The sequence below is a fragment of the Papio anubis genome, chromosome 14 (genome assembly GCF_008728515.1).
Source record: "Papio anubis isolate 15944 chromosome 14, Panubis1.0, whole genome shotgun sequence".
Taxonomy (NCBI): Eukaryota; Metazoa; Chordata; class Mammalia; order Primates; family Cercopithecidae; genus Papio; species Papio anubis.
This window is the reverse complement of record NC_044989.1, coordinates 85,853,389-85,864,809: the sequence shown is the minus strand read 5'-3', so window position 1 is coordinate 85,864,809 and position 11,421 is coordinate 85,853,389. Positions and strand designations below refer to the sequence as shown.

At 52.6% G+C, this 11,421-nt stretch overlaps 2 protein-coding genes across 2 annotated transcripts in view; both read right to left on the bottom strand.

Annotated features, from left to right (window-relative positions):
• Nucleotides 1–286: 286 nt before the first annotated feature.
• On the bottom strand, nucleotides 287–2,302 carry LOC100998904 (all-trans-retinol 13,14-reductase-like). The gene is made up of 5 exons (XM_009184534.4): nucleotides 2,124–2,302; nucleotides 1,766–1,875; nucleotides 1,526–1,692; nucleotides 1,163–1,322; nucleotides 287–906 (listed from the first exon to the last, which is right to left on the bottom strand). The coding sequence occupies exons 1-5, from the start codon at nucleotides 2,240–2,242 to the stop codon at nucleotides 767–769; spliced, it is 696 nt and encodes a 231-aa protein (XP_009182798.2). The 5' UTR covers nucleotides 2,243–2,302; the 3' UTR covers nucleotides 287–766.
• Nucleotides 2,303–8,609: 6,307 nt separating this feature from the next.
• TCF7L1 (transcription factor 7 like 1) overlaps nucleotides 8,610–11,421 on the bottom strand; it is a 179,022-nt gene continuing 176,210 nt past the window's right edge. Inside the window, exons 11-12 of the mRNA XM_003908897.3 lie at nucleotides 11,198–11,273; nucleotides 8,610–9,969 (exon numbers count right to left, since the gene is read on the bottom strand). Coding sequence (XP_003908946.1) covers nucleotides 9,536–9,969; nucleotides 11,198–11,273 — 510 coding nt within the window. The 3' untranslated portion in view covers nucleotides 8,610–9,535. The remainder of the gene's footprint in view (nucleotides 9,970–11,197; nucleotides 11,274–11,421) is intronic.

Sequence of the window (11,421 nt, the reverse complement as noted above, 5' to 3'; positions counted from 1 at the left end):
TGAGGCTCAGGTACTGAGCTCCCTGAAGGTGCCTTGATGCTGGCACATCGAGAACCAGATGCCACCCCGATCATAAGGAAGACAGACCCAGGACTTCCATATGAATTGGATATGATCATCTGACGTGCCCCCTAATAACTGATGGATCCCGCTGTTACCCCAAAGCTCCAGACCACACCGGGCCAGACACAGGCATTTCCCGTGCCCTGAAGAGCCACTGAACCCAGCACAAAAGAGATCTAGAGCTCTCCAAACCTATGGAATGGCAACCAAAACCATGTCCAGGTTTTGAGTTAAGCCTCATTGGTCTCCCTTCTCCCTCAACAGTGTAGAACTGTGCAGCACAGCACTAAGTGAATGAGAGCAGAAGCCTCAGGACAGAACTGAACCCACCAGCTTGAGCTGACAACACTGCCAGGGGTTCTATCCACCGATGGAATTTTCTCTTTGATCACTGAGTGAGGAGGCGTGAGTGAGGGATGCAGAGCGCTGCTCGTCATGAGACATCAAGCTATCCAAGTCAATATCCTGTTAGTAGGGACGGGATGTTATAAAAGGCATAATGATCTCACCTGCCGCAGCTGGAAGCAATGATTCCATTGCCCCAGATTCAGAATTGTGATTTAAACTAGGCCTCTCTTCAGGAATCAGAACCAAATTAGATTGCCTTATATGTGCAAGGAACTAATGCAGAAAGACATTATGGGTAAGTCAAGGGAGATGCCCCAGCCATTGGGCAGATTCCTCTGACTCCTCCCTGATGGAACTAATTCTTCTTCTTCTGTGCCTGGATCCTAGAGCCAAGATCCTTAAGGTCTGAGTACAAGTTCCGCTTCAGGATGGCACTGCTGCACAGCAGGGCACCTTGCAGGGCCCCGGCCAGCCCACAGGTGAAGATATCCTGGCCTAGGAGGCAAGAGCAGAGGCCCCTGAGCGTGACCCAGGCAGGCCCAGGGGAGGGTGGGGCCCTGGTGCTCTTCCCTCCACATGAGGGCCACCCAGAGCTGGCTCCAATCAGGACCGGGGCCACAGCCTGCCCAGGCAGCCCTGCTCAGGGGATGGGAAGCTGCAGGGGACAGCAGGGCCTGAGGACAGGAACAGAGGACGTTGGGCGACAGGGGCCAGGGTCTCAGGTCCCGACAACGTGGGGCAGTGAGTATACCTGTCAGGTAGAGGTTGGGGATGGGGCTCTGGGCCCTCAAGGAGGCGATCACACGAGGGTGCAGGCGGCCCAGGTCATGGTCAGCCCCATAGCAGGCGCCTCGGGGAGCAGCCAGATAGAACTGGTTGGTGAGTGGGGATCCTGCAGTCACACTCTCCACCTGAGGGCACAAAGGGTGGGGCGGGCACGTGAGATCCTGGCTCCCCTCCCTCTTCCACTGTCTCCCATTTGCTGACTGCGGGTATGGGTGCCCTGTCCTTCCCTGGGGCTCATGTCGTGGGGCCCCATTCCCCTGTCTTTGCAAGGAAAGGGCAGAAATGGCACCATGAGGTCCGTCACCACCCCAAATATTTTACCCCCTACCTTCCCCTCCAGCTGTGGGAACAGTTTCATGACCACTGACATAGAGGCTTCCACAAAGGAGTTTTTGAAGGTCTCATAGTCACTGCCCCGCTTTCCCTGCAGCTCCGCCTGCCACTCCTCAAACCACTCGTAGGCGCTGGGTATGAGCATGATCATGCTGGACCGGCCTGGGGGTCAGAGCTGATATTACTACTGCCCGGCCCCTCCCTCCAGCCCCTCACCCGGGACCCGCAGCCCCACCTGGGAATCGGTCCTCCCAGGTCGGATCCTTGGCTGATGGGAAAGCGATGAACAGAAGAGGGATGTGTTCCGCAGCCTTTTCCCTGGGCATGGAGACGTAGCGCTCCATCCTGCATGTGACAGGAGTGTGGTGCGATCTCCAGGCTTTTGTCCTCAAAACCCCAGAACCACTGCAAGGACTGCTCAGCCCTAGGGACTCCCCACTGAAGCTGAGCCACAGCCTTGAGGTGACAAACTTCCAGGAGCAAATTAGATATTGCCCATTTCCTCCCATTCCATATCCTCTGCTCATTCTGAGTCAAGCAGGGAGGCACAGGCCACACACACACACACACACACACAGACACGTGCGTCTTACGCCTGGTCCATGTCCGTGTCATAGTAAACATAGTAGTTGGTGGACGGCAGATGCAGGTCCTCCTTGGTGCCTCGCAGGCAGATGAAAACAGACATCATGCCTAAGCCAGGCCACACCATCCCCAGCTGCTGCTTCACACTTGCCAAGGGGAGTGGGTGGTGCTTGTGTGAACTATGACCAGAGACGGCCACTCCCTGCTCCTAGGAGAGCTTCAGGGTGCCCGCTCACTGTGTCCTGAGCCTTATCCTCAGTGCCCAGGCCAGTTTTACAGCTGTTTCAACTTGACGTTGGCAGGGGCCTGCTCTTCTGTCTCCTCCTGCCTGGGAAGGACACTGCCCTGGGTTCCTATTCTTCCACCTCCCCCGTCTCTACTCCAAGCCCCTTCAGAGGCAGGCGACGCCCAGCCCTGGTCCTCAGCCCCCATGAACTGGCTCAGCACCCGCAGGAGGGTCAGGCTTACTGCCTCCCATCTTCCCCTTGGTGTCTTGAAGTGGGAAGCGCGTGACTGGGCTCCCTCTATGAAGACCACACACGTGAACAGCAGCTCATTACCAGCCTGATTTCAGGATTAACTTTTATGCAGCCATGGAGTGAGTGAACATGCATGATTCCTAGTGTGATGTCAGAACACATAGGCCTCCAGAGGGATGCCATGCATGTAAGCAAAGGCAGGCAGCCTGACTGGTACTTGGCATCTCAGGACTCAGCTGGAGGGAGGAGGGAAGAACCGCACTATGGCAGAGGCCGCAGCCACTGTGGGGCACCTGATGTCCCCCAGACCTAAACAGCTGGGCTTCCCCACTCCTCAGCAGATGACCCGAGACCGGTGTTCCAGAAACTGCCCCCACAGATTCTTCTGCTGTCTTCCCATTCCCAGGACCAGCTCTGTCACCTGCCTGAGGGATGCTGGGCCCCTGGCTCCTCTGCTTTTTCCTTTTTTAAAAAATATTTATTTTTAGATGGAGTCTTGCTCGTCGCCCAGGCTGGAGTGCAATTGCGTGATCCCTGCTCACTGCAACCTCCGCCTCCCAGGCTCAAGCGATTCTCCTGCCTCAGCCTCCCGAGTAGCTGGGATTACAGGCACGTACCACCACACCCACTAATGTTTGTATTTTCAGTAGAGATGGAGTTTCACCACATTGGCCAGGCTATTTTCGAACTCCTGACCTCAAGTGATCTGCCCGCCTTGGCCTCCCAAAGTGCTGGGATTGAAGGCATGAGTCACTGCGCCCGGCCTGCTTCATTCGTGTAACTAAATATTTGTGAGGCCCTCAGGTTGTATTCAGGAGGAAGAGACACAGGAACAGGGATGGAGGGCAAGAGGGACAGATGGCTCTAGCTGGGCTGCCTGGGTAAGATGCTGGGCCTGGCCAGGACAGTGTCAGTGCCCAGAGGTCCTGGGACAGGGGAGAAGGGAGATCAGTGTCACAGAGAGAAAGGCAGGAAGTAACAAAGGCAGAGCCTGTCTGTGCACCATGCCCAACCCCCCTGCTTTGCCCCTGGGCTGTCTCTGCCTCAGCCCCTCAGCTCCCCAGGTCTGAGAGAGGGGAGGCCTTGCAGGCTGTAGGCCCAGCCACGTGGGGCAAGGGAAAGAGAGGCTGGCATTGGTGGAGCCACCCTATGCCCTGGAGACAATCACAACTCACATACCACCCAGTCCCCATGAGGAAGGCCAGGACCTCGCTTTACCCCCCAGCCCGCTCTGCTGTGCCCTTCCCCGGTTCCTTAGGGAGCAGCTCCCGGGCCCACCCTCTGGGGTCAGGGCTCCTTCCCCTGCTCTCTGGCTCCTGCACCAGCCAAGGTTTCCACCACACCACATCCGGAGCTGCTCTGTGCTCTCCAGCTCCCGCCCCAGCCTGAGCCCTTCATCTGGGCCCCTCTCTCTCACCCCTGCTGGGTTCCTAGTTCGCCCTTCCCAGCGGTCTCCATTCCTCAGATCACACCAGATGCATCCAGTTACATGAAGTGGCGGGACCTCTCAGCCGCGGTGGCTCAGCGGCTCTGCTCCCTGTGGGCTGCCTGCTCTCCTGCTTCTCCTCCTGAGGCCTCTTCTCTGGAAGCCCCCTCAACCCAGAAGGGTGAGAGGAGCTGGAGCTTTCAAATCAGACCAGCTACTCCACTCAGCCCTGCCCCTTTCAGCTGAGTGGGCTCAGGACTGTAATTAATCTGTATGGGCCTCAGTTTCCCCAACATTCAATGCTAGGGTTAGGATGATGTTAGAAGCAGCGTTCTCACCTTGTTGCTTAAGTACAATCAGAGGGCCGGCCAAGAAGAGGGGAAGCATGACCCAGACGGAGCAAGTTGGCTCCAGAAGGGGACACGTGGGGGAACCTGCAAGAGGGGCAGTGCAGACCCGCCTTTTACCTGGCAGACAGCAGGCATTCCCCGGCAGTAGGTGCTCATAGGTGTTGAACAGCCCCGCATTGGAGACCACGACGGGGCAATAGATGTTCACCAGCTCATGCGCCTTCCTCACACTGACATCTGCAGGCACAAGAGCTTGGCTGAGGGTCTGTGAGCTCCAGGACAAAGAGGAAGGCCCACGGCCCCCATGGATCTCTCTCTTACTGTGCCCATTGCTCAGACCTTGGAGTCCAGCTACCTAGACTCAGGCAGGGCAGGCCCCTGGGAAAATGCAAAGTGAGTGAATATCTTTAAGGGCTCTCAGACTATCCTATAACTGCTCTGGGCTTCCTTTCCCTGGCTCTGCATCCATTCCTGTGTGTGTATGGACTCTGTCTTTCCTTTACCCAAAGCCCTGGAGAAACTTCAAGGGTTGAAGCCCATCTGATAGAAATCCAGGCCTTTCTCTGCTGTCAGAGTTCCTTTTCAAAGAAACAGTCAGGGGCTGAATAACTGCTTATGTTCAACAATGTACTGCATATACAAGGGTGGTCCCCTCAGATTATAATGGAACTGAAAAATTCTTACTGCCTAGTGATACTACAGCCATCCTAAGGCAATGCACAGTGTCACACGTTTGTGGTGATGTTGGTGAAAACAAACTCACTGCACTGCCAGTGATATAAAGAAGTCTATCACACAGAATTATGTACAGTAAATAGTACTTTTTTTTTTTTTTTTTGAGACAGAGTCTCACTCTTGTCTCTCAGGCTGGAGTGCAATGGCACGATCTCGGCTCACTGTAACCTCCATCTCCCAGCTTCAAGTGATTCTCTGCCCTCAGCCTCCCGAGTAGCTGGGGCTACAGGCAAGTTTTGTATTTTTAGTAGAGAAGGTTTCACCATGTTGGCCAGGCTGGTCTCGAACTCCTATCCTCAGGTGATCCGCCTGCCTTGGCCTCCCAGTGTGCTGGGATTACAGGCGTGAGCCACTGCGCCGGCCTATAGTACTTTTTAATGAAGGAAATGACTATGTTACTGGTTTATGTATTTGCTATACTTTTATTGTTTTAAACAAAAAAGTTTAAGGAGTAAAAAAAAAGTTTTTGTTTTTGTTTTCTTTGAGAGGGAGTCTCGCACTGCTGCCCAGACTGGTGTGTAGTGGTGTGATCTCAGTCCACTGCAACCTCCACCCCCGGGTTCAAGAGAGTCTCCTGCCTCAGCCTCCCTAGTAGCTGGGATTACAGGCGCCTGCCACCATGTCCGGCTAATTTTTATATTTTTAGTAGAGTTGGGGTTTCAAGGTCATGGTCTCAAACTCTTGACCTCAAGTGATCTGCGCAACTCGGCCTCCCAAAATGCTGGGATTAACAGGCGTAAGCCACTCCACCCAGCCCCCAAAAAGACTTTAATTAGCAAAAAGCTCACAGAATAAGGATATAAAGAAAATATTTTTGTGCAGCTGTACAATGTATTTGTGTTTTAAGCTAAGTGTTATTACAAGAGTCAAAAAGTGTTTAAGTTGATAAAGTAAAAAAGTTAAACTAAGGTTAATTTATTCTTGAAGAAAAATAATTCTGTATAAACCTAGTATTGCCTAAGTGTACAGCATCACGGTCACTCATCACTCACTGACACACCCAGAGCAGCTCCCAGTCCCACACGCTCCATGCCTGGGAAATGCCCTATACAGCTCTGCCATCTTTTATCTTTTTTTTTCTAAGACAAAGAGTTTTGATCTTGTTGCCCAGGCTGGAGAGCAATGGTGCGATCTTGGCTCACTGCAACCTCTGCCTCCTGGGTTCAAGCAATTCTCCTGCCTCAGCCTCCGGAGTAGCTAGGATTACAGGCGCCCGCCACCACGCCGTTAATTCTTGTATTTTTAGTAGAGACGGGGTTTCATCATGTTGGCCAGGCTGGTCGCTAACTCCTGACCTCAGGTGATCCACCTGCTTGGCCTCCCAAAGTGCTGGGATTACAGGTGTGAGCCACCACACCCGGCCCATCTTTTATCTTTTACACCAGATTTTACTGCACCTTTTCTATGTTTTGTTTTTTTGAGAAAGAGTCTCACTCTGTCACCCAGGTGGGCGCAAGGGTACCCTTTGGCTCACTGCAAACTTCCGCCTCCTGGGTTCAAGTGACTTCTGTGCCCCAGCCCCTGAGTAGCTGGGATTACAGGCATGTGCCACACCTGGCTACCTTTTTGTATTTTTAGTAGAGACAGGGAGCCCACAAGTTGGCTGTGCTGGTCTCGAACTCCCATCTGAGGTGACCTTGCCTGCTTTGGCCTCCCAGTGCTGCTGGGATTACAGGTGTGAGCCACCGCACCTAGCCACCTTTTCTAAGTTTACATACACAAACGCTCACCACTGTGTCACAGCACTCATAGTATTCACTCATGCAGCATGCCAGCCAGGCTTCTACCCTAGGAGCAATAGGCTAGACCACATAGCCTAGGTGTGTATACCATCTGGATTTTTTTTCTTTTCTTTTCTTTTTTTTTTTTTTTTTTTGAGACGGAGTCTGGCTCTGTCAGCCAGGGCTGGGAGGCAGTGGCGGATCTCCACTCTCACTGCAAGCTCCGGGCTCCTAGGTTCACGCCATTCTCCTGCTCCTCAGCCTCCCGTAGCTGGGACTACAGGCCCCACCACTGCCTCAAGCACTTTTTTTTTTGTATTTTTAGTAGAGACGGGGTTTCACCATGTTAGCCAGGATGGTCTCGATCTCCTGACCTTGTGATCTGCCAGTCTCAGCCTCCCAAAGTGCTGGGATTACAGGCTTGAGCCACCGCGCCTGGCCCCCCATCTGGGTTTTTCTAACTACATTCTATGACGTTCGCACAGTGCAATTGCCCAACGACGCATTTGTGAGAACGTTGTCTCAGTTGCTAAGCGATGCATGACTGTATATGAAATGTCTAGAATAGACAAGTTCGGAGACGGAAAGTAGATTAGCGGTTGCCTAGGGCTGGGGGAGATGGGCAAAATGTGGAGTGATTTTCAAAGGATATGGGGCTTCCTCTGGGGCGGACAAAATCTTTCTAAAATCGACTGTGGTGGTAGGTGCGTAACTCTGAACATACAGCCGATGAATTGTCTACTTTTTTTTTTCTTTTCTGAGATGAAGTTTTGCTCTGTTGCCCAGGTTGGAGTGCAGTGGCGCCATCTCGGCTCACTGCAACCTCCGCCTCCCAGGTTCAAGTGATTCTCCTGTCTCAGCCTCCTGAGTAGCTGGGATAACAGGCACGCACCATCATGCCTGGCTAATTTTTGTATTTTTAGTAGAGACGGGATTTTGCCGTGTTGGCCAGGCTGGTCTGAAACTCCTGACCTCAGGTGATCCACCCACCTCGGCCTCCCAAAGTGCTAGGATTACAGGAGTGAGCCACCACACCTGGCCTGAATTGTATACATTTTTTATTTGAGGCAGAGTCTTACTCTGTCGACAAGGCTGGAATGCAGTGGCACAATCATAGCTCACTGCAGCCTTGAACTCCTGGGCTCAAGCGATCCTCCTGCCTCAGCCTCCTGAGTAGCTGGGACTACAGGCTTGTGTGCCACCATCCCCAGCTAATTTTTTTTTTTTTTTTTTTTAAGAGATCAGGTCTTGCTATGTTGCCCAGGCTGGTCCTGAACTCCTGGCCTCAAGTCATCTTCCTGCCCCAGCCTCTCAAAGCATTGGGATTATAGGCAAGAGCGGCTCTGCCCAGTTGAACTGTATACTTTAAATGGGTGAAGTGTAACTTTAAATGGCTGAAGTATGTCTCCATAAAGCTGTTACAAAAAAATTAATTGTGGTGCTAGATACTATGGAAAGTGTCCAAAAGATGCTTCCTCACATCTTGGCAATTACAAGTCAAATGGGTGATAGAAGCATAAGCTGAATGTCTTCCAGGTGGCAAATTCATTTAAATTAACTGTAAACATGATTCCCCCCTTTGCAGCTCAGTCACAGACACTGACTGGCCTGTGTACATTGGAGACAGGAAGCTGGGCTCAGGTTTTCTGAGGGTGTCAGGCATGCCTTACATTCCCCTGTGGCAAGTGGCGATCTTCCTTTGCATATATGCGAAAGTCTAACACAGGGTTTGGGAGTAAAACGGGTGGTTTGATTCAACAAAAACACTAAAGAAACACTCAGAAAAGGTCTTGCAACTGCAATTTTATTTTCTTTTGTGAAAATAAACAACTGGGAATTTAAATTGCTCCAAAAACCATAAAAACAAAAAGAAATACACACAGAAGAAGCATGTGAGGTGATGGGGAAGGGAACAAGGTCTCTAGAACTTTGGCAGATTGTGCTGGCACGGACCCAGGTGACAGGAGCCAGACCATGGGGCCGGCCCTGCCTGCCACTCTGGGACTGTGAGGGGATGATCGCCACTGGCAAGGACAGGGAGGAACACAGACTTCTTCGCTGAGGAAGTGGCAGGCACCTTGAGTCCCTTTAAATGGGGGGGTTGGGGGGAAACCATTTCAGAGGACCCGCTTGCTCCACTGAAAGCTGGGGTTGGCGAGTTTGGGCCCACTGAGGGAGGGGATGCTGGTGGCAGCAAATCAGGCCAAGATGTCTTCTCACATGGTGATGGCCTCACACTGGGCAGAGGACAGAGGACGAAGAAGAACCCACGGTACTGAGCAGACGATGAAAACTTGGACTGGGTAACAGGAAATACCACAATGGCAGAGCTGCAGATGGAGTGAGGGAAGCTGGGGCAGGCGGCGGGGGCGAGAAGAGACAGGAGACAGAAAGTGCGAGAGAGGTAGAGAGAGAGGCACCCTCTGCCCAGGTCCATCCACCACAGCACCTACGGGACGAACAGCACGCTACTTTTCAGTTCTTTTTCTTATAAAGATTTTTTTTTGTTGTTTTGTTTTGTTTTTTAAAAAAGCCTTAAGATCAGCTACTGGTTACATCTACAAACTGTAAAGTGCTGTTGTTACCAGCCACTTTACAGAACAGTCCAGAGTGGTCAAATATTGACCAATAAAGTCTCCTTTTTCTTTTTCTTCTGAATCATTACTACTCAATGAGTCACGTGACAGCCTGCAGGGGTCAGGGGGCAGCTTAGTGGGCAGACTTGGTGACCAGGGAAAGAGGCTGGGCCTGTAGCACCGGGAGGGCCTGGTGGGCATGGAGTGTGGCGGGAAAGGACGGGGGAGAGGCCAGCAGAGCTGTGGGCATGGACCCAAGGGGGAGGGGCCGGGACAGGAGGGGAGGCTGGCTGCCCATCTGGCCAGAGGAGGAGGCTGCAGCCTTAGCTGACAGGAAGGCAGCAGAGTGGAGAGCCAGCTGGGCCCGGGTTTCTGGTTTGGTAGTGAGGGAGAGGGGCTGGGCTTGCTCTGAATGGGTGGCAGCAGGGGCAGCTGGTGAGGCCAACGCTGCAGAGGGGGTGGCCGGGGAGTCCAGCATGCTCCCGTGGGAGGAGGCAGGGCTGTCACAGGGCTTCTCGGGGGGCAGATACTGAACACATGGCTTCTTGCTCTTGGAGGCCAGAGCACCTAGGGGGAAAATACAAGAAAGAGTGAGCAGCTATAGCTCTGGGAGAGGCGGAGGCTGAGGAACAGCCCTGGTGATACACGTGCTTTGGAGACACAGGCATGCTTTTGGCGAGGACCTGACATTACTTCCAAGGCTTTCAAGACTAGGAAACTGCATTCGCAAATACCCAGCGCACAGAGAAGAGGCAACGCCCAAACTGATGAAGATCCACCCAGCATCGGATTGGAGAGAAGATGGCTCAGTGTCTCACAGGACCACCCTCCCTTTCTAAAGCTCGCAACTTTTGGGATGAAGCTCCGGTTTGCTTTGAAATCTCTGGCTTATGGTATTAACACAGTCAGAGGGAGTGCATGCCTGCTGAGCAGCGTGCCAGACAGTGGGTTCCGCAGCACGCACGGGTCCCACTCATGTGCACTCCTATGTGTAATGGAAGGAAGGAAGGAAGGGAGGAGGGGAGGGAGGAAGGGAGGGAAGGAAATAGGGAGGCAGGGAAGGAGAAAGGGAGGGAGGGAGAAAGGGAGGGAAGGAAATAGGGAGGGAGGCAAGGAGAAAGGGAGGGAGGGAGAATGGGAGGGAGGCAGGGAGGGAGGAAGGGACGAAGGAAGGAGAGAGACTGAAAGCACTTTACATCATGCAAGCAGCGATACACTTGTCCTGGAGTAAGCATGAGATAGAGGTGTGACCTAAATATTAATAATAGTCATCACAGTGTAAGCATCTTTCTGTGCTAGGCATGATTCTGGTATAAAGAGATTTTATACACGGTTTTGACACAAAGTGCCTCCTAAACCCAAGCAAACTATTTTTTCTGGTGTTCAACCAAAGAAACATCCAAGGAAACCCTGGCTGTCCTCAACCCACTGACAGGTAGGATGTCAGGGGCTCATGTGCTGCTTTCCTAAGGGCATTTCAAAGACAATTTCAGCCTCATTCCATTAACCCTCAGGTAGGATGATTCACTTTTCAACGGAATTAAAAAGTGCCTAGGCTTTGAAGTGACAAAGTCCTGGGATCAAATCCTACCACCACCACTGAAGCAGAGTACCTGGGAAAATGCCTTCACATCTCAGAGCCTCTTAAGTGGCCACCTCGAGAAAGGGGTAGTAACACCTGCCCGCGAACACCGAGGCAGAAGCCCTGACCCGTCATGGAGCTAGAGACGGCATGGGCAGGTGTGGCTGTGACGGAAGGAAAAGCAGGAGAAGAGGCCAGTGCCCCCAGACGCACCCTCTGCCTCCTGGACTTGCTGCTGTGACTGTGTCTGGGACAGCTGCTTTTCTCTCTTCCTCTTCTTTTTCTTACCCTGGAAAATAGAGCAAAAGCAAGAGTTAAGCCGGGAGAGAAGAATGCTGGCTTCTCAGGGGCTCCCAGATCAGAGAGAATACAGGACGTTGCCCTTTACTGCTCTTGATCCCTCAGGGAGGGTGTGGAGAGAGAAACGATTCAGATCA

Coding starts and splice junctions, on each gene's coding strand:
- LOC100998904 (XM_009184534.4), bottom strand. CDS start 2,242: ATGGTGTGGCCTGGCTTAGGCATGATGTCTGTTTTCATCTGCCTGCGA. Junction 1,693..1,765: donor CTGGGAGGACCGATTCCCAG/GTGGGGCTGCGG, acceptor TCTGACCCCCAG/GCCGGTCCAGCATGATCATG. Junction 1,323..1,525: donor TCCCACAGCTGGAGGGGAAG/GTAGGGGGTAAA, acceptor TTGTGCCCTCAG/GTGGAGAGTGTGACTGCAGG.